Source organism: Neofelis nebulosa, chromosome 3 (genome assembly GCF_028018385.1).
Source record: "Neofelis nebulosa isolate mNeoNeb1 chromosome 3, mNeoNeb1.pri, whole genome shotgun sequence".
NCBI lineage: Eukaryota > Metazoa > Chordata > Mammalia > Carnivora > Felidae > Neofelis > Neofelis nebulosa.
In genome coordinates, this window is record NC_080784.1 from 163,800,467 (window position 1) to 163,823,587 (window position 23,121).

Below are 23,121 nucleotides of genomic sequence, written 5' to 3' on the forward strand. Positions count from 1 at the left end.
TGGGCACCAGCACGGGGGGCAAGAGCACACACTGGGCTGGCTTTTCCTCTGCTGCACCATACTGGACAGGCTTCAGGCCTGGACTTCCTGAGTGAGTCCCCACCGGCGCTCCTGGCTACGCATCACCGAACAGTCCTCTCACTCAATGCCTACACCTGCTCAGCCAAGAAAACTGGTGGATCCACTGTTCTAAGCTTCAGGAAGCCAGACACCCCGACCTCACACTCCCTCCTCACACTCCCTGGCCCACAATGGGAACGAGTGGTATGTCCTAGAGGGACTCTTGAATCACTGTGACAGGCAGCTTTCCTGAACCTCTCGTTGGTGAGCTTTGCTCGGTCATTACTATTGATTATGGCTTGCGTATAGCACTCCTACAAGCGTCTAAGTGTTAGCCGCGCCAGAATTACCCTGTTCCTCTCTGGCCTCACACCTAATGGAAAGTTTAGCACTGCCCACCTCTTTGCACACCCTCATTTCATGTCATCAGAAAGCCTTCCAGATTCGGTATTCACCACTTTTTCCATCGCTGTTCCACAGAGGCTGTAAAATTCCATTTTCTCAGATACCACTTCTCAACTGCACATGGGATTTAGTTCAGAAAGAAGAAAGCAAATCCCAAGATTAAGTGAACGGACGAGAAGGGTTCTTCCCCTCTTCCCTGAAGGCTGGAAATCGAGGACTGCCCTGTGTCTCCCTAGGACGGCTTCTGAGGACGGCACAGCGTGGGAGTAGCTGGTCCCTCAGGATGTACTTTCTGCTCTGGGATTCTAATCAGAGCTTAAAACTGATCTTCGAGGGACCTCACAATGTCGTCAGGTCTAATTCCTTGCCTTGAAGCACATAAGGTATTATTAATGGGAATGCAAACTGGTGCAGCCACTCTGGAAAACAGTATGGAGGTTCCTCAAAACACTAAAAATAGAACTACCCTACGACCCAGCAATTGCACTTACCCATGGGATACCGGTGTGCTGTTTCAAAGGGACACATGCACCCCCATGTTTATAGCAGCACTGTCAACAACAGCCAAAGTATGGAAAGAGCCCAAATATCCACCGATGGATGAATGGATAAAGAAGATGCGGTATATATATACAATGGAGTATTACTCAGCAATCGAAAAGAATGAAATCTTGCCATTTGCAACTACATGATGGAACTGGAGGGTGTTATGCTAAGTGAAATGAGTCAGTCAGAGAAAGACAAAAACCATATGACTTCACTCATATGAGGACTTTAAGGGACAAAACAGATGAACATAAGGGAAGGGAAACAAAAATCATATAAAAACAGGGAGGGGGACAAAGCAGAAGAGACTCATAAATATGGAGAACAAACTGAGGGTTACCGGAGGGGTGGTGGGAGGGGGGGATGGGCTAAATGGGTTAAGGGCCACTAAGGAATCTACTCCGGAAATCATTGTTGCACTATCTGCTAACTAATTTGGATGTAAATTTAAAAAAATAAAAAGTAAAACAAATTAATTAAAAAAATAAAAAAAAATAATAATAATAATAATAAAATAATAAAAATTTAAAAATAAGGTATTATTTACCCTACCTTACAGAGGAGGAAACTGAGGCTGAGGTGACTTAACTCCACCCCTAGTTAAGAGATGAGAGCAGCATACTATTTTATCAGAGGGCAGGGATCCAAACTATAGTCGTTGTACATTTTCTCCAAACCAAATCTGGCCAGACTCTACCCTTATTTCCTGTGGAAGCCTCGCTAGGGCAGATGTGTTTCAAATTAAACCAGTGATGTTTTGTTTCATGTAGGTTTATGTGATAGTGGCCTCGTCACTGGAATCACCAACATGTCTAGTTGCCACACAGATGGGGGATGTCATGGAATGTATTCAATCCAAGTGGGTCCAATTTTATGTTCCTCCCTCCATCCCTTCCCGGAGGCAGGAAACGGTCTTTCATTGGGAACAGAGCTTTTCAGTTCTTTCTTCTTATTTTATTAAGTATTTACCAGCATAGTATTACCACATGGCAACGTGACCACCAAAGGTACCTGATTTCAAGGGTCTCCCGTGCTGGTTTGTTACATCTCCTAGACTGATTCTCGGTTTGTGCTGCGAAACACGCGCGAACCTCGCTCTGTCTACAGACACACCATAAAGAGGACAGGCATACGTGGGAAGGGTGTTTCTTTACCTTATTTCCTGAATCTTTTCTATGTCGGTGGTGATCTCCGTGAGATTTTCAATCAGAGTCAGGTTGTCCTTCAGCCAGGATATCCTGGGAGGGGGGTAGGCCTGCACGTCCACCACGAAATGTTTGACTTCATGCAGGTCAACAGCCTCCAACGGGCTGAAGTTGGGTTTGATTTCAATGAACCCTTTCTCTGTACAGGGAAGAGTTTCCATTAAGTAACGATTACCACATGATCGATCCTGAGCAGCCCGGACGACTGACATTTTAGAAAGCAGAATGTACCATGGACGGAAATGGTGACTTTCTTCATCTCTTTGACCTCCTTGGTGGCCTGGCGGGCAGCACATTCATAATCTCCACTATCCTTCACCGTGGCCTCGGGGACCGTCAGCGTGTAAACCAGTTTGATGGACGGGACCTTGATCTCCTCCAGCATCGTGATGCCTTTGCCTTTCTACAATACAGCAGAAGGGGAGGAAAACCAACTTTAAAAAGCTAGCTCCTGAGAGTGAGGCCTCATGGAAAGTCTGGACTCTGGGTGGTGATGGGGCACCGGTATAGACTCCCAGATGGTAATGTACTACCCTGTAGGGATGCTGATAAGGGGGGAAGCTGTGCATGCGTGGGGCAGGGGCTATATGGGAAATCTCTGTACCATCCACTGAATTTTACTGTCAACCTAAACCTGCTCTAAACAATAAAGTCTGACAAAAAAAAGATTTTTTTTTAAGCTAACTCCTTAGAAAATCATGTTTTAAGAGGACATTCAATGGCACAGTAAGGTGTTTGTGGTATACCACCGAAGGAAAAAGGATCTAACAAAGTACTATTTAAAGCATAATACCCATTAATGGTCACATGTATTTTGTATACAAAGTACTGAAAGGATTTATCTCCCTAAAATATTAACGGTGATGTTCTGGGAAGTGGCTTTTCCTCTGTTTCTCTGAATTTTCTAATATTATAATAAACCTGCATGATTTATGACCTGATGAAAACTTTGTGTTACAAAGCAATACTTTGCTTATGTATTTTTTTGGTCCAAATATAGCAGGTACTGTGGTTTGGGGGTGGGAGTGGGGGGAAATGTCTCTCTCCAACAAATAAAAAGAAACGCTTATGTTTTAAGGATTAAGGGCAATCAAGTGTGAACGGTAAAATAAAAACGCCTCATATTTCAGAGAAGAGGTACACATATTGGACTATGAATGTCTCTTCAATGCACGAGGTCTATGTGAAGGTAGTAGGTGAAAATGTGATGTGATAACGGTAATATGTGAAAATGCCCAACTTCCAGTCAGATGCCCCAGAGAGAAAGGAAGGAGGGGGCAGTAAGAGCACAGGGGAGAAAAATGGATAAAAGGAGAGAAGCTCTCAATTGCCAAAAAGAGCAGGGAGCAGAAATTTGCAAATCAGGACTGAAGGGGAAAAAATACATATTATACACATATATATATACACATACACGTAACCATATATACACATATAATCATATACAAATATATACATGGTTTTTGCTCTCCATGAGGCTGCTGCATTAAGCCCTGTTGATCATCACTCCATCGGACAGTCACAGCCATTTACACACGGTTCTCTTGTACACTTATCGCAATGCGTCAGAATGAATGAGTCCCTGTGTGTAAATCCCCAGGGACCTAGAGCTGGCATGTGGTTCCCCTTTCCCCAATTCTGTCCGCACTCCTCCCTCCTCTGATGCATGGGCCAGCTTCTAGCAGAGTGTTTGGGATTTAGCAAACATTCCTCAATCGTTGCCTAATGATTCAAGTTAAGCCTGCTCACTGAAGGCAGGCCATGCAAAGAAAGACCAGGCCAAAAGGAGCGAGAACAGCGAGCTGGGTGGCAAAGAAGCAGAAATGAAAGGAGGCAGGCCATCGACATTATCAAATGCCTCAAAACCCAAAAGGATGGGAGCCAAGAAAATGGGAATTAATGACTCTCTCAGCAGTTCATAAATTGTAAAAGCCACCCCCTTTTGCTTTTCTAATTTTTTGGTTGTTAAGTTGTAGCCATAGAGCTTTCCTATTTCTTTCTAACTTATGAATAAGAAGGCTGAGGGTGCAACCTTTATGCATTCTGAAGGGTCTGGTCCAGCTTTTGTCTCAGCCTCTTCCATTGCCCGAAAAGCCAGAAAGTCATCTAGACAAATGGGCTCACTACAGAGGCGGCAAGCTGAGGTCTGGAGAAGCTCATGTCCTGCCCTGGCAGTGACGGGTCTTTTGAGTCCTGCTGTGCCCCACCCCGTTCCACCAGGAGCCCAGAAGCTACCTACCACTTCTCCAGGGTAAGTCCACTGAAGGTCAACCACCTCGTTGTTAAAGACGGCGCAGGTGACCACAATCGTCTCCCCTGACTTATACACAGTTTTGAGAGCTTCCATTTCTAGATCAAGTTCTGATGTTGCTATTTAAAAAAAGAATAAACACAAGGACCTCAATACCCACAGTATAGTTAGAATCTTCTACGGTTGGGGTTTCTTTTTTAAAAAGAAATGAAAAATAATTTTCAAACCACTGTGATCAAGAAGAAACTTTTGAAGTCTCAGGAGCCTTGATTTTATGTTGGCATACACAATCTGGCATATAGTTATAAAATAACACACCTACACATACACACGTACACACAAATACCTACATACAAAACGGTAACGATAGTAAAAGTAAATTCCAATTTAACAGAACATCACCTTCCTTAGCATTGGGGTCAATGATGGCTTTCCTCTTCTGCAATCACCTTTATGGATGTATTTATTCATTTACTCAACCAATCTTTACTGTGCTCGGGGCACTCCTACCCTACCCTTTCTCTCCTCTCTCCTACCCTCCTACCCGGCTATTCTCAGCCCTCTTCTAGAACCTACCACAGTGCTGGCATAAAATAAGCCCTTACCGAGAGTCCAATGGCCCTCTGCTGCTGCCTTCTTGCACGTGAGTGTTCAATAAATCTGCTGCCCCAAACGTGTATTATACCCTCCATTCACATTAACCACCCACATCAAAGGGGTGACTGTAATCACAAGCTTTTCTCAAAATCAAAATCACTTTTCTTAAGTTACTAAAGTTAATCTAGGCATTCACCTCCCACAGGTATGTGTTTGTTTTTAGGTCCTCTGTGGTCAGGAATGTGGGTAAAACAGTAAGAGGCTTATGCAAGAAAAGAATTCCTTACAGTATTTTGAAGTCAACTGGTGAAATATGAAATCTTACGGTAGCAAAGAAGCACTTGTTTTTAGTAATGCCACACTTAGTATGATTATAGCCACAGAGGGCAGCCTAACGTTGTACGGTAAATGTGGGGTCCTAAATATTTGGGTCCTAAATCCCCAAATACTCAGGGTCTCCATCACCAGGGACTGTGATTTTTTTTTTTAAATCATATATACATCTAATTATTTTGCCTTTAACTCTTCTTTAAAGGAGGAGAGAGAAGGTACAAGTACCTTTTAAAGCATAAACATTAAATGGGATGGTCTGGAACTTCTTCCCGCTGACTGTGGCTTCGCAGATATAGGGCCCGACGCTGAAGGTCCCATTAAAGCCCTGTCTGCTGTCATAGGAGGCGTGTACCACCCCGTCACTGCTGCGTAAGGTAACCGGAGTCTTGGGATCAGTTGTGCGACAAGGTATGATGGCAGAGTCATCGTCCTCCACGATAACTAAATAATCTGTCATTCCTAGAGGTACGAAGGCTACGTCTGGGTCTGTGGTTTTGAAAAGAAAGAAAAACATGTTAGGCATTAACTTCACCTTTACACACACATACAGAAAAATCATCCCGCTGGCCTGAGTCACATTAGGTATGAATTCTACCTTCACATATATCCAGACTGGTCCCCACGCTGACATTAATCATCATCACAGCTAGAAGGTGATTTTAAAGCATGAATAACAGGGGGCGCCTGGGTGGCTCAGTTAGATAAGTGTCTGACTTCAGCTCAGGTCATGATCTCACAGTTCATGGGTTCAAGCCCTGTGTCAGGCTCTGCGCTGGAGTCTTCTTCAGATCCTGTGTGTGTCTCTCTCTCTCTGCCCCTCCCCTGTCTGCTCCTGCTCTCTCTCTCTCAAAAACAAACATTTAAAAATTTTTTAAAAAATAATAAAATAAAACAAAAAATAAAGTATGAACAACACCAAATTGCCTATACTCCAATAAAAAAGACTGGTGATAAATATAAATACGTTGCAATCAAAATTTAAACACTACTAAAAACATGATCAATAATCAAGTCTATTCAAAACAAGAGAAAATATTCATGATTTCAAAAATTCTTATTGCCTATAGGTAGTATTATTGAAAAGCAATACAGAAAGTTGTCTATTAAAAAATAATCTATCAATGGGGCACCTAGGTGGCTTAGTCCATTAAGGTTTGGCTCAGGTCATGATCTCGTGGTCCATGAGTTCGAGCCCTGTGTCAGGCTCTGTGCTGACAGCTCAGAGCTTGGAGCCTGTTTCAGATTCTGTGTCTCCCTCTCTCTCTACCCCTCCCCTGTGTGTGCACCCTTTTCCTCTCTCAAAAATAAGTAAATAAACATTAAAAATAAATAAGTAATAATCTGTCAAGTAACAAATAAAATTTATAATTCCATAACCTGAAAATTTTATTTTCAAAGAAAACCAGCTACGGAGGCTACCATGGTACAAAATACTAAGAGACTCAAACATCAGTTTCAGAAGGGCCCCTTACTCCCCACGACTACAAATAAAAAGATCTCTAACTGACACCAGTGCAGGGCCTACTTGGGTGATGTTTGTGCTGGGGGTGGGGGAGGAACAAGAATTTTTAGACAAGCTTAGGTGATCAAAACTCCAGGACTCATATATAACTTTAACAAGCCCACATTCCGACCATTCTCTTCAAAGCAAGGGGCATTTATGTGTGCACAAAGCTGGGGTGATAGTTCTGAATACCTACCTTTCTTAAAACAAAACCGTTTATTGTTAGGAAGGAAGGTTCAGATAGATAAGAGTGTCGTGAAAGAAGTGAACAGGGTCTAGATCCGTGAAGTGCCCACAGTTACAGAGAAGAAGAGTAGCTGACTTAAAAAAAAAAAAAAAAAAAAAAAAACTTGAAAAGATGGGAAAATAGGAAGACGTACTTCGGAGACCACCTTATTTCACCTCTGCCAAAACAGGATGGTAAGAGTTATCAATATTCGTATGTTTGTTTTAAGGCCAAGAACTCTAGCTCTAGTTCCTTTAAATCACATACGAAGATTGCCATTACTTGAATTTGTGTTCAGAGTTCCAAATCCTTGAACCTTGTTAGTAAAGATTTCAGCGAACAAAAACTCCGAATTCATTTCAGGTTAAGATATATACTTGGTATCCATAACACATGAGCCACGGCTCCCTTTATTTTTTTTATTTTTTTTTTTTTTAATTTTTTTTTCAACGTTTTTTATTTATTTTTGGGACAGAGAGAAACATAGCATGAACAGGGGAGGGGCAGAGAGAGAGGGAGACACAGAATCGGAAACAGGCTCCAGGCTCTGAGCCATCAGCCCAGAGCCCGACGCGGGGCTCGAACCCACGGACCGCGAGATCGTGACCTGGCTGAAGTCGGACGCTTAACCGACTGCGCCACCCAGGCGCCCCACGGCTCCCTTTAAAATGCACAGCTTCCTGGGGCGCCTGGGCGGCTCAGTCGGTTAAGCGGCCGACTTCGGCTCAGGTCATGATCTTGCGGTCCGTGAGTTCGAGCTCCGCGTCGGGCTCTGTGCGGACAGCTCAGAGCCTGGAGCCTGTTTCAGATTCTGTGTCTCCCTCTCTCTGACCCTCCCCGTTCATGCTCTGTCTCTCCCTGTCTCAAAAATAAATAAACGTTAAAAAAAAAAAAAAATTAAAAAAAATAAATAAATAAAATGCACAGCTTCCCTACCATTATGCACTAGCTATGCAATGTTTATATTTATTTATTTATTTATTTATTTATTTATTTATTTATTTATTTTTGCTATGCAATGTTTAAAAAACATCATGGTCCTTCCTCTAACAACTATCCTCGTAGAAGCCGATATATACAGATATAGATATTGGTACAAATCTAAGTCTTATCTAAGTATATCTAAATACAGATCTAAGTACAGACACAGGTACAAATACATAAATATAGATACTGATGTAATTTAAAAATTGTTTTCAGTGTTTTTATTTATTTTTGAAGGAGAGAGAGAGAGAGGCAGAACACGAGCAGGGAAGGAGCAGAGAGAGAGGGAGACACAGAATCTGAAGGGGGCTCCAGGCTCTGAGCTGTCAGCACAGAGCCCGATGTGGGGCTCGAACTCATGAACCACAAGATCATGACCTGAGCCGAAGTCGGACGCTTAACCGACTGGGCTACCCAGGCACTCCAATACTGATGTAATTTTTTTTTTTTAAGTTTATTTGAAAAGAGCGTGCAAGCAAGAGAGGGGCAGAGAGAAGGAGAGAGAGAATCCCAGGCAGGCTCTGTGCTGTCAGCTCAAGAGCTGGAGGTGGGGCATTCAATCCCAGGAACTGTAAGATCATGACCTGAGTTGAAATGAAGAGTCAGATGCTCAACCAACGGAACCACCCAGGTACCCAATACAGGTACAGATACAGATACACAGATATAGATATAGACATAAAGGTATAGAGACAGATACAGATATAGATAGATACAGATATACATGATATACATGATATAGATTTAGATAGAGATATAGACAAAGATGCAGATACAGATAGAGACATATATACAGATTTAGATTTAGATCATTATGAGGAATGCCAGGTGGGTGGTAAACCAAATGAACCTCAAGCTCATAGCTAAGCCTAGCTGATTCACAGGGCTGCTGTGAGAAAGAGCCACACAATCTTCCACTGTAGGGGGGCAGGCCCTGAAATCCATCACAAGCCAAGGCCACGCCCTCCGGAGGTGTGGCCAGCCACAGCCACAGACTGCGTGGAACTGGGGCTCCGTAGGCTGCAGGACTCCCAGACTTCCTTTCCATAGAGTTCCCCCGACTCATCTACCCCACCTTCCTTCCCTCTCTCCTCCTTTCAGAGTCACGCGTACAGTGCTGGCAGAGAGCCCTCGTAGGCTCTGCGGCGTCCCCCCCTTCCCGTTTTCTCCCACAGGCTTCTCCCCTAATCAAACCCTAGCGTGTTTAATCCCGTCTTACTCCTATCTTGCCGTCTGCATCTCACAGGTCAGGAGACAACATCATTAGTATGGAATTTGCCCCCAAATTTTAATTAAAAAGAAAAAAAAAAGCCCATCTAATTAATCAAGAGTAAATATATGTTTTATTCAATCTGAAAAATAGCCCGGTTATTTGAAAGCTATTATAATGAACTACAAGCAGCTCCAAGAGAGGACCTACCTAATTTCTGTGTCCCCAACACTTGGCATAGTGCCTGACATGCAATAAATAAACAGCAGATATTTGTCAAACTTGGTTGAACAGAAATGAGTACATTTCAGCTGTTTTTGCACAATGCCAAAAAAAAAAAAAGAAAGATGTGCCATAATGAAAATGATTTCCAAAACTTAACACACTTCCAAAATGTTTACGATACATATTTCTCGGTAACGGCATCACAAATGACCTTGACCGTTGTGCGTCCTCTTGTGTTTTTCACATTTTCTCCAATAGGTATTTATTATTTTTGTATTTTTTAAAACTTGAATACAGTTAACAGGAGAGACAGGGCCAGAAGCTTGGCCCAGGGGACCCACCACAGCTCACCTGGGACATAGATGTAAATGCGCCTGCCTTCGATCTCGTTTTCGTCCGTCTGAGTGTGGTTGTAATAGCAAGTGTACAGTCCCGTGTGGGCCGCCGACGCATTGACCACTTCCAGCACCGTCACAAAAAGGCCACTGTTGTTTTCTTCATTTCTGACTTCCACATTGGGGTTCTCTTCTTCAGACATGGGGTACTGCCAGCTCACTTCACTCTCCCCAAAGCATCGCAGAGAAAAGGAGGAATTCAGCTGCACGACCTTTTCATTTTCGTTTGGAAGGATAGAGGGTAATGAAAGCTGGCAGGAGATTAGGCTCGGTCCTGTAAAAGGAAACATGCTCTGAATAGGATGCAGCCAGAAAGGACAGTCTCACCCAGAGAACTGACAGAAACAACAGTAGCAGCTTATACGAACAATGACCATTTCTCCGCAAAAATCCGTTAGCCTGGATGCCCATGAAAGGCCCCCCATTATAACGGCCACTGCATCTGCCGAGAGCAGCCAATGCTCCAAAGGCCTCAACAGCACCCCCCGCAACCCCTAGATTCACCCCTCCAAACACTCAAATGGAGAGAGGACATCTGATCCCAATTCCATATTTTACACGGTCATGGGTGACCATAAAATATCCCAAGACGGCATAGGCTGAAGCACATACATGTTCTTTATCATCCACACTCCCTGTGGAGGTTTCCCTTAGTAAGAAACAGGATGAGAACAGGACCAGGGAGACCGAACAAAGCACAAGGCAGATTTGTGCTCAAGAATTACACGGTTTCCATTTCTCACGACACTCTGGCGTGCCTTCTCTCTAATGACTTCCCAGAAACCCAAGCCGGATGATGTAGATTCTAATTTAAAAAGTAAGAATACACAGGGGCACCTGGGTATCTCAGTCGGTTAAGTGTCTGACTCTTGATTTGGGCTCAGGTCATGATCTCACCGTTGGTGAGTTCGAGCCCCATGTCAGGCTCTATGCTGACAGTGCGGATCCTGCTGGGGATTCTCTCTCTTCCTCTCTCTGCTCCTCCCCTGATCTCTCTCTCTCTCTCTCTCTCTCACTCTCTCAAAATAAATAAACTTAAAAAAAAAAAAAAAAGGTAAGAATACATCAAGTCCAAGAGTGAAAACTCTAGGTTCATCTTACAACCTAAAATTTCAGCCTAGCTGTCTCTGTCTAGCTGTCTCACCTTATAGAAGATGAGGCACCTGGGTGGCTCAGTCGGTTAAGCGGCCGACTTCGGCTCAGGTCATGATCTCGAGGTCAGTGAGTTCAAGCCCCGCATCGGGCTCTGTGCTGACAGCTCAGAGCCTGGAGCCTGTTTCAGATTCTGTGTCTCCCTCTCTCTGACCCTCCCCTGTTCATGCTCTGTCTCTCTCTGTCTCAAAAATAAATAAACGTTAAAAAAAAATTTAAAAAAACCAAACAGATAGAAGAGATATTATGGCTTAATTGTTCATCAGTGGCCTCTTATCTCCTTCGGAGTCCAATGTGGGAATCCCACCCAACTTCACTTATGTGCCCACTAGGATTCCTGCAGCTTACGGCAGAAGTCGTAAGTGGATCTGGTCACCTCTATCCTGAAGGCGGCATATTCCTGCTGGAGTTTAGAACTGCCAAACCGCTCATTTCTAACATGCCCTTATAGATAAGCCCTACAGACACGAACAGACTTAAGTTAACTCCTCAGACGAGGAAAACATTGGGTTTGTGATGAACATCTGTGATGTATAAAGATCTGGATGGAAACTAAAAATTCCCAGTCAGCATTTCAGCCAATGGTCCAAGTAGTATCCTCCTGGTAGAAAAGCATTAGTAAGATTACCCAAGAGTCAGTCTACCAATTAGATTCGAAGGCAAAAGGCAAGATTTCCCCAGCAATTTAAGCATCTTCCACTTAAAACAGGTATGATTTAGGGGCGCCTGGGTGGCTCAGTCGGTTAAGCGGCCAACTTTGGCTCAGGTCATGATCTCGAGGTCCGTGAGTTCAAGCCCCGCGTCGGGCTCTGTGCTGACAGCTTGGAGCCTGGAGCCTGTTTCCGATTCTGTGTCTCCCTCTCTCTGACCCTCCCCCGTCCATGCTCTGTCTCTCTCTGTCTCAAAAATAAATAAACGTTAAAAAAAAAAAAAATTTTTTTTAAAAGACAGGTATGGTTTCCTGTAAAGAAGTTTCCATTGTTTATTTCTTTTGAACACTCTTGAAGGTCTCTGATCCCCTTTACTGGAGATCCATGTCCCAGGAAAAATAAAAAACAGTGGGGAAATTTAGGCTATTATTTCTCCCACGATTCAAGGCCAGGATCACACATACGCTAAAGTTGCCACTGGCAAGCATTCTTTTTGAACTGGAATTAGTGCGATACAGCAGAAGGGACTGGAGGTTTGTGGTCATTCTAGATAACTTCTCACAATTTTCTGCTTTCCTTCACTCTTGTGGACTGTGTTTGCAGAGTACAGGTAATAACACTCCCAGAGCAGAGAACCTGGAAAGCAAGGCTTCCCCCAGAACAAGGAACTCGAGGAGAACTGGGACCCATACCTGTGAGGAGACAGACTAACACCAGGAGCACCAGGTGGGAAGTCCCCATAATTCTGGAAAACTGGAAAATCAAAAGTCAAACAGAAACAGCATTAGCCAATAAAATGACTGGTAAGCCTCTTTCTTGTGCTTTGCAGTATGGAACATGTTAACAGCATCGTTATAGTGAAAAACACCTCGATCTAAGATTCATGGTTAAAATGGTCATCGCATAGTCCGATGGGACCCCGAGATCATGCAGAAACCACCTGAAGTGAAACCCTTTTTGATTGCGTGTGGCTCTCGAATTCCAAAAAGCCTTGCTTTACGGTCTTAGAATGCGTCCAAGAGTGTAGGACAACTGTTCCTTTTAAGCCATTTAAATTAAGACTGTGAAACACGAGCACATCTATTTACGCAACTTCCAAACTGGAGCTGTTTTCACTCGAAACAGGTTGTCCTTTGCTTTGTGTTTCGCTACAGAAAGTACATGAAGCTCACATCATCTACAAGCTCTGCAAGAGATGCTTGGGCTACAACAAATATCTCCATACTGACAAGCCTTTCTGATCTAGGGTTTGTGAAAGTCCCACTAACCCACGGCACTTAGACGATGTCACTCTGCCGTGCACAGACCCGGACCAGGCTCAGGCCTTGGGCTCCCGGCCCGCGTTCCCCCGGGGGCCTGCTGCACCTCAGTGGGGCTAAACGAGGCACCCGAAGCCCAGGACGTGGGAGTGGATGGCGCAGTAAAGCAGGTGAAGCAGGGAGAGGACACGGGAGAGGAAAGCATGACTGAATGCCCGTTTTTCCCGAGGACGCAGGAAACCACACGATAAAATGCAGCAGAGACCAACAAGGGATTCTCACAATCGGGTGACAGTAGCCGCAGAAACCAAGTCTTCGACTCCAACCTCCTGCCACCAAATGTGAGCAGGGGAAGAGAGAAGTGGGGAGAGAGACTGAAACTGAACGTCCAGGAGACACAAACCAGGAAAGCAGGGAAACATTAAAGAAGGATCAAGGCAGCCCCGAGGTGAAACCACTGAACAGCCTATTCTGGGCAATCCTCTGAAAAGGCCCCTTTTTCCTTATCTCTTCCTTTTCATGAACATCCCACTTACCTTATTTTATCTCCCCCTTCACTGCCCACATGACATCACTGATAAAGTGATCTGACTGCAGTTAGGGGAAGAACCGTGCACCCAAGTTTCAACTGGAGAGGCCCCGCTGAGGGGCCCGGGCAGGGGTGCAAGCTTTATGATATGCCATAAAAAAGTCACCTAAGCCTTGGCCGGGGATGTACTGGGCCCCTGAGTTGCTCAAAACCCCAAGCATGCAGTGGAAGGAGTTCATGGGATTTAACTGGTTCCATCATGGGCTTTGGAAACGAAGATGTGTGTTCACGATTCCTGAGAAAATTGGCTTAAAACAAACCAACCAACCACAACAAAAAAGAGAAATTCAATGTATGCCTGTGTTAAGTGCCTGTAGTTTTGTGGGGTTTTGTTTTTGTTTGTTTGTTTGTTTGGTTGGTTGGTTGGTTGGTTGGTTGGAAAAGATCCAGCAGATAACAGCGTAGTCATTTCTGGGCGAGTCTGATCATGTATTTCTGCTTTAAGGTGACCCATATGCACAAACCAGATTTCTGCTTCACTGAATTCTACCAGGAGGAAGAAAGAGTGAAAGGCAGAATGCTGGTAACCATGGTGTGTGTGGGGGTGGGGGTAGACAGGAAAAAAAACAATAATTCTGTTCTCTCCAAGGCAGGAATGAGAAACAAATATTTACTAAGCCAAAGCTGTCATTATGTCGTGTCTGTTAATAATAACCTAATAACTTTGAGGGACGCCTGGGTGGCTTAGTCGGTTGAGGGTGCAACTTTAGCTCAGGTCACGATCTCGCCGTTTGTAAGTTCGAGCTCCGTGTCAGGCTCCGTGCTGACAGCTCAGAGCCTGGAGCCTGCTTCAGATTCTGTCTCCCTCTCTCCCTGCGCCTCCCCCACTCATGCTCTGTTTCTGTCTCTCAAAAATAAACATTAAAGAAATTTTTAAAAAAAGAATAACCTTGACACATATTTAATTTTAAGAAGGGCCAGCTGAGGCTCAGGGAAGTTTAGTAACTCACCCCAAGTCACACAGCTGGTGATAAAGCCAGAATTCTAACCCGAAGTCTATGTGACACAAAAGCCATGCTCTCTCCAATTCACCATATGGTCTCCCTCAAGGAAAGGTCAGGGTTTCGGTCTTGTGGGTCCCCTCCTTCCCCCGCCCAACACTATTTCCTAATGCAAATTGGGGCCCGGCTTTCCTTCTCTGCTCACCCCAGCGAGAGAAGTACAATTGCAGGGCTGTGAACCCAAATGCAATTTGCACAATGCTGGCTCGCTGATGGCTTCTGCGGATCCTGGCATGTGCCTGGGGGGGGGGGGGGGGGGGGAGGGTGTTGCAGGGTTTCCTCACTGCTGTGGTGACGGGCACAGCGGGCCCCAGAGCCAGCCCGGCCAGCCTGACGTACCACAATTAGCAGCAACGGCCTGTATGTTTGTACATATAAATATCAACCTCCCACTGATAATCCACTTAGCGAACTTCAAAGGAGCCCTCCAGAGCCAGCTTGATGTCTTGGGTTTTATCACATTTATATCCTGTATTTCTTTAGCAGGGCTTGCCAATGATGCATCTTTAAAGCATTCCCGAGCTTAAGAGAAGGGCTCGCTGCTTTTATAGGGCAGGCTCCGAGGAGCGTTTTGCCCTGGCCCAGCCCCACCAGATTTCCTTCTGTGCACACAGATACGGCAGACCTGTTGCCAGAGAGGGTTATTTACTGACATACAAAGTGGGCAATGAAAACAGGGCCTCCGAGCCAGCGATAATGATGCGAATACTGAGAATCAACATGTGTTTGCTGCAGATTGCAAACCCCCTTCTCTGATAAACGTAGTTCTCTGGCTAGAAACCTAGGGCATTTGTGAAGTTTCATGTCGTTACTCATCGGTAACTCAGACAATTTACTCGTGAATAATCGCACAGTGTGTGCCCTATGGGGAGGTAATGGAAAACACGAGAGGGTGGAGGGCTCCCTGCCTATTGGTCCTGCAGTGAGACTCTCTGGGAGGCCGGCTTGCTGTTTCTGGCACTTTTCTACCTCCTCTGGGTGTAAAGGCTCACCTTCAATCAGTAACCTCTACCCTGCAGCTGGCCCAAAAGTCAGATGTGCGCACGGAAGCAAGTGAGGTCATGCTTATGTCAGAGAAACCTGGCATATTAGGAGTCAGCAAGAACAAATCACTTCACGAGGAGGAACTTCATCCAAATCTGGTTTTTAAAAAATCAGAATCCTCTCTCTCGTGCCAACTACAGGTTGGGTTTCAGCCTCCGACCTCTATAGCCACAACGCAAAAGAAGCAAAACCGAGAGTTAGAGAAATAAACGGGAAAGAGAGGTCTGCCAAGTTCACTGTCAGGCTAGTGACCTGTGGCTCCTTCACACTTTTTTGTCTCTCTCCTTCTCTCAGAAGCATGATGGAAATTGCCCTGGACTAGGCTCATCCCACATCGACACTCAGTCCCTCTCTCTGAACCTCGGGCTCTTCTTCCATAAAGGGGAACTAGTAACACCTGACTTCCTGGCTTGCCTTACTACATTATCATAAGGACTGAATTACAGAGTTTAGTCAAAAGTGCTTTGAAAACTGCAGCTATGGGGTTTTTATACGGACTCCTCCAGAAGACTCTGAAGATGTTTTAGATGACAGGGATGTCAGAGGGCTGACTTCCACGTCTACATACTGAGAAAGTCAGGCCCAGGGGTCATTCGACTTGCCCTGCATCACCTGCATAGTGGACAAGTGGATCTAAACTCGGGTTCCGTGAAGGCCCGATGAACTAGCCAAGCTGTTTTAACAGGAACCTATATATACAGTCATGAAAACAGAAAAAGAAATCTGTTTGGAGCCGCTATCGTTTAACAACTTGGCACCTCTGTCCCTGCAAACAGAAGTGAAAGAGCCATTAAGTGAGACTCAATCATCAAAGACAACATGCTAAGCTAGAGAGTAAACAGAACACGGGCACTATTTCCGGAAGTAAGAGCATGATCTTATTCTCAGAAAGCCAGAGAGCTAGCTTCCCGATCACCAACTGCTCAGTGTAGCCGACTGCAAAGCCACTGAATACTGAATTTCACCCCACCCTAGCATGATTAAAGGCCACAGGAGACTCTCACAGTCCCCAAAGCCACTGACGGCTATAAGATTCGAATTTTGGAGGTTCGGTTAATTTCAGCTCTAAGTTAATTCTAACTGTGAAAATTACATATCCTGCTTTTTCCCTGTGACAAATGTTCTGCTCTGTCTGGTAACATCAGCCCAGGCAATCCAAATGCTGGGCTACATTGGTGGTGTTTCATGGAGGGTGTGTTCGCCAGGATCTGTACCCCACCAGAGCCTGTTTTGTTGTTCTGATCTCTCTGAGCTCCGTGGGACATTCCAAGGATGGGTGTTGGCTGGAGTATTTTTAAGTGGGAGCATTTTACCGGACAATCTGAGCTCATAAACCTTTCTACTCTTCCTGCATCAGATATTGAACCACGGGACACTAAAATGACACTTCCTTCTGATCGCCACCAAACTGGTGTGACTCCTAATGGGATAACCTGGGTGTAGTAAGTTTCAGGGCACTCGAACTCAAGGTCACCAAGCTCCCAACCCCCAAGGCTTCACTCATAAAGGGACATGCAAGGGGTGCCTGGGTAGCCCAGTAGGTTAAGCACCGGACTTCGGCTCAGGTCATGATCTCACCATTAGTGGCTTTGAGCCCCACTCTTGTCTGTGCTGACAGCTCAGAGCCTGGAGCCTGCTTCAGATTCGGTGTCTCCCTCTGTCTCTCTCTCTGCCCCTCCCCTTGCTCACACTCTGTCTCTCTCTTAAAAATAAATAAATATTTTTTAAAAGTGGGGGGGATATGCAAGTATCTGCCCAACTTCTTCACAGGTCGGCTCTGATAATCAGATGTGGTAGGTCAGTACTTGGCTCATCACACCAATGCAAAGAATGAACTAAGGCGAAAAAACTACACAAAGGTCCACAAAATAAATGTGCTCAGCCCAGTGATTCTTGCCGCTTCATAGGAAAAGGAAACCAGTCATCATCTTCTGCTTGGGTCCTGCCAGGCAGAAAATGCATCTTCCCGATGCGCAACTTGCTTAGAATCTCCGCGAAGCCCATTTCCCCCCGCCGCCCCCCACCCCCAGCAGAGGGTCGTTGCAGTTCTCAAGTGCGGCCAGCAGATGACAGTGTTGGTCCAAGGACATGCGTCCCGGGATCCACGGAGACAGATGCGGCTACAAGTTCTGTGCTAAAATATCCCAAATCTTAACTTCCAATCTCTTCCTTTCTTGGGTTGTACTTTTAGGTTTCGTGGTGACCTCAGTTTGGAGCCCACAGAATAGAAACAGGAATAGGGAAACTGCGGCCGAAAAAGCTTAATTGTCCGCGGGGCCCCAGGAGAAATTCGGTGAGGGACAGGCACCAGCACCGTCGCTGCGAACGAATCCGCTGGGGCAGTGGGGCCTCGGGAGCCCCGGAAAACAGCGCTGCCATCCCAGGCGGCACAGGTTCAGAGGGTTCGGCAGGAGAAGCCACTGGAGAGGAGTTCGGGTGATCCAGGGCTTTGTTTCCCCAACTCTGTCCCCGCCCCGGGAATGGCACCCACCCGCAGAAGCGACACCACCTGGGCCGCGCCGGGTGGGGACCGCGACGCCGTAGCCCGGCCCGCGCAGCCCGATTTGTCCGCAGGCCATTGTCACCCCTCGTAAACCAGCCCGGCGGGGGCCGCGACGGCCGCGCGGCCGGGAACCTCGGCTGATTGGAAACGACTGTTCCCGTGGCTCAATAGCGCAGAGTTGTAAGACAAACAAACAGCCAGGGGCCGCCCGCGCGGCAGCGGACCTTGCGAGGGGCCTCAAAACAAAAGTCGGCGGCTACCCGGTAACAGCGCCCGGAACCCTACCCCCTCCATTCCCTCCGCTTGTCCCACGCTTAATTCATTACGACGCCCCCAGCCTATCCCCAAACCCTGCACCCTGCCCCCTCCCGCCCCTCCTTAGTCTCCCCCCACCCCGAGCCTCCCGAGCCCCACCGTGTTGCAGGCGTCTATCCGAGGCCCCCGGCAGCGGGAAGGGTGACAAGGTCAGTCGGCCCGCGGCCCTCGGGCTCAGCGCTGAAACTCCGACGCGGCCGCGGCGCGGAGCGCGCGAGGCTGGCGGAGAGCGGGACCGGGCGCGCTCCGGAAGGCCGCTAGAGGGCGCAGCAGCCCCGAGAATCTTACCCGGCTCGGCCGCTCCGCCGCCCGCCCGCCGGCGGCTCCGGCTCGCGGTCCCCGGACAGCGCAGCCTGCCCCGCAGCTCCACCACCTTCGGCGGACGTTCCGCACCGTCCAGCCTCCTGCCCCTCCGCCCCCACAACTGGCGCCCGCAGCTCCTCCTCCCGCCGCCCCCACGCCCTGGGCCGCTCTGTCGCCCCGGGGCTGGTGGCGACCACCGCCCGCTCGGAGTTTAGCGTCCCTGTCGGTCGCGCTCCTGGCCTCAGAGCTGCAACGGCCTCGGCGCCCTAGGCACGACGCTAGGCGTTTGCATTGTTTTCGGCTGAGACCTGAGAGGGGGCCGGTCGGGGTGGAGGGAGAGGGGCCGGGCGGGGTGGAGAGAGAGAGGGGCCGGGGGGTTTAGGGTTACAGTCGCGCGCCAGCGCCTCCTATGGGCCCAAAAGCGGCACGGCCGCGGGCAGCTGCTCTCGGAGAAGGCCGCGGTGCGCTGAAACTGCGACCCCTCGTCTTTCAAGAACCCGGCTTCCCCTGCGCCCCCCTGCCCGATGGTCGCCTCTGTCCCCGCTGCCCAGCACACACTCGCGCCCGCCTGCGCCCCTCGCTTCCCTTTCTAGGGGAAAGGGAAGACTGCGGTGGGCTGGGAGGGAGCGCCCCAAGTCTAAGGCCCTCTTTAGCTACTCCAACCTATTTTTCCAACCGATTCCTGGCTTACTGTTCAGTTTAAAACAAAAGGAAATGCCGCAGAGCCACTTCAGCAAAAGACAGGGACCGGCAGAGCCTGGACTAGAGCGCAATGGGGCAAAGCAATTTGCCCAGAGCTTGCATCCCGCGCGGGACCTCCCCCCTCACACCCCGACGACTGATGCTGTGCGTAGGCCCCTTGAAGCCAGATTCAAGGGACGTTGAGAGCCCCACCTTTCAGTCACCGAGCTTTTAGCTTTTCCCCCAGAATTGCCACTCGTCCATCAGCAACATGTAACCCTGTCGCAGCTCCCCGGAGGCCAGAGGGAGTCCCACCCGCTGGAGTCTGCAGGAAGGCGCTGGCCACCACGTCCGCAGGACGCGTCCAGGCGCTGCGCGCCGCCCACGGCCGGTCCCCAGGAGGCACAAAACGGGCCCGCCTCGGCGCCAGACGCGTTTGCAGCTGGAAAGCCCGGCCCGATGCCCCTCCCCCTGTTCCCCTCCCCAGTCCGCGCCCCGGGAGGAAAGCAGACCTGGGGCCGGGAGCCAGCGTTCTGCTTCCACCTAAGGACTGGCGCAAGGGCCGAGGGTCAGCTCCCCGCTCCTTCCCGGTGCCTCCCCCCCTCTACCTCCTCTCTCAGCCCCCCACTCCCACCCCTATACCCGCTCTGGGGACTCACCCAAGCTACATTTGGGTCAAACCAAACGCAAGACTGTGCAAGAGCCTCGAAGCAGGGACTAGCCAGGGTGTCAAAGCGACGATGGACGGGCCCTAACCTGTCCGGGAGCGGTGGAAGGGCCCCCTTTATCATGGGATTGTGGCAAGAAGGAAACCAAGGGCAAAGGAAAACAGGGAAGGGACACAAAGCCGCAGCTCTAGGATCCTAGTGGGGCAGATGCGGGTAAAGGTGAGGGATGTTAAAACCCGAGCCAGCACGACTGCGGATGAAGTGCGCAAACCGGCAGTACCTCTCCCCTCCAGCACCTCTCCCCTCCAGCTGCCCAGACGCCCGCTGGGCTCCGGGGGGGTGTTAGTCCCTAGAGCGGTGCGGCCGATTGTCTCCCCGTTTGCCCGATGTCACTCTGCTCTAAAAAGCTGTCTAGTTCTGGTTGGGAGCGACTGCGGCGAGACGAGTCGGTCCAAAACGTTGAGCAATTCGGCTGCGGAGCCAAAAAGCCATTTCCCACACGGCACAGCCCAGGGCTTTTCCAGGCGGCTGGGCCGGGCTCTGGGCAGTCCGGACCTGATAAAGGCCATCCACGCTCCCTCTCCAGCCCGGGTTTGCCTCTCACCCTGAGAGATGGAGTGAGTGGCACGTTCTTCCAGGCAAGCCTTCCGAAATCCTGAGGTCTTAGCAGGGCTAAGGAAGCAAAGAGAGGGACGGGCGCTCCGGCTGCTGGAAAGACGCACAGCCGACATTCAGGCAGCCCAGCACTGCTTCCCGTCGGAGACGCCTGGCCAGAGCACTGGCAGCTCCCGCACACCTGGCCAGGCAACCCGGTTACTCGCCCCTAGGGCAGCCGTGCTCGGGTCCCTCTTGCTCTGAGCCGGCTGCGACCCTTTTCGAACAGAACCGCTGATCCCAGTTGTTTCCGAGCTAAATGTATGCGCCCGTTCCCCCGGCGCTGCCGGGGGAAGTTAGTCTCACAAGTAAAAGCCGATTTCCAAGGGGACAGACGGAGGAGGAGGGAGGGGCGCGAGGAGCCGGCTCCGGGGCTGGCAAGGAGGCCGGCGCAAGGACTGGAATAGACACAGGCACTGGAGAGGATGAAGCAGCGCAGGGCGAGTGCAGGCGGCGAGTGCCACGCATCCCCGCGAGGCAAGGGACCCGCGAGGGGGGCCCAGAGCTCAGGTGCCTGGAGAGAGGTGGCGAGGGCGGTTCCCGTACGATCTTTCTCTTACCTGGGAACCAAATCTCTCCCTTCCAAGTCGTCCCTAACTTCCCCAGAAGTTCTGCACTTCTCTGGCAATCTTCCTTTTTTCCTTCCTGTGGCTGGGACTGGGCAGCAGCAGAGCCCCGGGCTTTGCAAAAATGATTCCACCGAGGAAAGGGGGCGCGCAGAGACGAGTGGGGGTGGGGACCACAGCGCACAAGGAGGGCCCCTTGGAGCGCAGTTCTAAATTCCTCAAATCCCACTTGCTGGAATGCGAGGCGACGACGACTTCTTCACTCGGGGCCAAATGTGTTTGTCATTACTCCAGACCGTCTGCCCGCCCGCCCGCGCCGCCTTCGCCCCCGCGCTAGGGCGCGCAACGCCAGCGCACTGCGGGGCTGGCGCCCTCTCTCCTTCTCACTTCACGGATCCTGCAAACAGCTGGGGAGTCTCCCAAACCCTCGCCCACGTCCGCGCCCCCTCTACTCCTCTCGCAGCCGCCACGGTTGTGCTGAGTCTGGCCCCGGCTCGCACCCGGCGCTGCGCCGTCCAGTAATTACGCGCCCTCGGCCGGCGCCATGTGCCCCCGGCTGCCACCCAAGGTCCGGCCCTCTCCTACGGAGCCCTTCACGCCTCCCCTCCTCGCAACCCCTTACGCGCCCCACTCGGCGCTCTTCTCCCCCCACCTCCCCCAGTCCTCCTGCCGCGCTCCACACCACCCGCTGCAGCGCTGTCCCGCCAAACCGCGGGCGAGGAATGAAAATACTCATTAAAAACCTGTCGCCTTCCAGGACCTACTGCCAAGAAGAGGGCAAACACCTCTGCCCCCACTCCCAGTATTACTTGGTGCTCGTCCCGGTATACACGGATACCACCCCCAGCCCCAAAAGAAACCTCAAAAATGTAAGCCTAAACAATTTCTTTGGGAGACTGTAGAGTTGTTAGAAAAACACTGCTTTTTAAAAATAGGTCTGGAAAATGTGTTTTTAAATCCCTAGACTTTCGAACTCTATGGTTATCTTTCCTCCAAGTAAAGTTTATTCAAAATAAATGACTCTGGACACACAGTTGGAATTCAACTCCTTTTTTTTTTCCTCATCGCCTAAAGTTTGAGTGAAGTTACTTCACTGCTAGCCCAAAGGGCCTGATCAAGGACTTCTCTTAGAAACAAAAATCATTTTTTTTTCTCCTTTCTTACCTTCTCCTCCTATGTCAATGCGTAATGAAAATCCTACATATGGAGTAAAAAGTATGTCCACGGCTTGCAGTCCTCTCCCGTAGTCCCCTCCTGTTTTTCTCCCTCTAGCTCCAACTGTAATGGGCTCAAAAACCGCGTTTTGTAATTGATTCAATGTTATAGTCCATCCTTCTAAAACTAATCATTTGCTCTAAGTAAATAGCTGTCAGGAAATGAAGCGCCCCCCCCCTTCCCTTGGCCTCTTCAAAATAAAAGTTTCTCTCGAACTCCGTGCGCTCTGACTCTCCACGCAGCCAGATTGCGCCTTCGCTCTTTCGCTCTTACGCAATCAGGGGGTCCAGCCCCAACCCCCAGACTTCGACAACAACTGGGGGGCGGAGAGAGGCAGACCAGATGGGGTGGGGGTGGTGGAAGGGGGAGGTGTTGATGTTCTGCCGGGAAAGAGGTTCGTGAAAATACAAACTGCCCATCAATTCCAGAATGAGTTTGCCTCCTGACTTAGGGGGATATTTTCCTATGTTGCTATACTGCTTTGCATTCTCTTTGAAAGAGAAAAAAAAAGAACTCGTGAAATTGCAGTTAATGCCCAGAAAGAGTATACATCTGGAATGGAGAATGTGCCTTCTGTAGA

At 48.8% G+C, this 23,121-nt stretch overlaps 1 protein-coding gene across 6 annotated transcripts in view; it reads right to left on the reverse strand.

Moving 5' to 3' along the window:
• Nucleotides 1-22,619, reverse strand: part of PDGFRA (platelet derived growth factor receptor alpha) — a 51,512-nt gene extending 28,893 nt beyond the window's left edge. The window contains exons 1-7 of one of the 6 annotated variants that reach the window (XM_058722564.1): nucleotides 22,491-22,619; nucleotides 12,436-12,496; nucleotides 9,898-10,215; nucleotides 5,623-5,883; nucleotides 4,456-4,586; nucleotides 2,448-2,619; nucleotides 2,166-2,355 (exon numbers count right to left, since the gene is read on the reverse strand). In XM_058722564.1, coding sequence (XP_058578547.1) covers nucleotides 2,166-2,355; nucleotides 2,448-2,619; nucleotides 4,456-4,586; nucleotides 5,623-5,883; nucleotides 9,898-10,215; nucleotides 12,436-12,484 — 1,121 coding nt within the window. In that variant the 5' untranslated portion in view covers nucleotides 12,485-12,496; nucleotides 22,491-22,619. Of the gene's footprint in view, nucleotides 1-2,165; nucleotides 2,356-2,447; nucleotides 2,620-4,455; nucleotides 4,587-5,622; nucleotides 5,884-9,897; nucleotides 10,216-12,435; nucleotides 12,497-18,553; nucleotides 18,576-18,742; nucleotides 18,864-19,651; nucleotides 19,811-20,710; nucleotides 20,734-21,320; nucleotides 21,662-22,490 lie in introns of those variants that run through there. The other 5 variants (XM_058722567.1, XM_058722569.1, XM_058722565.1 and 2 more) reach the window with 5 other exon arrangements.
• Between the last annotated feature and the right edge of the window lie 502 nt (nucleotides 22,620-23,121).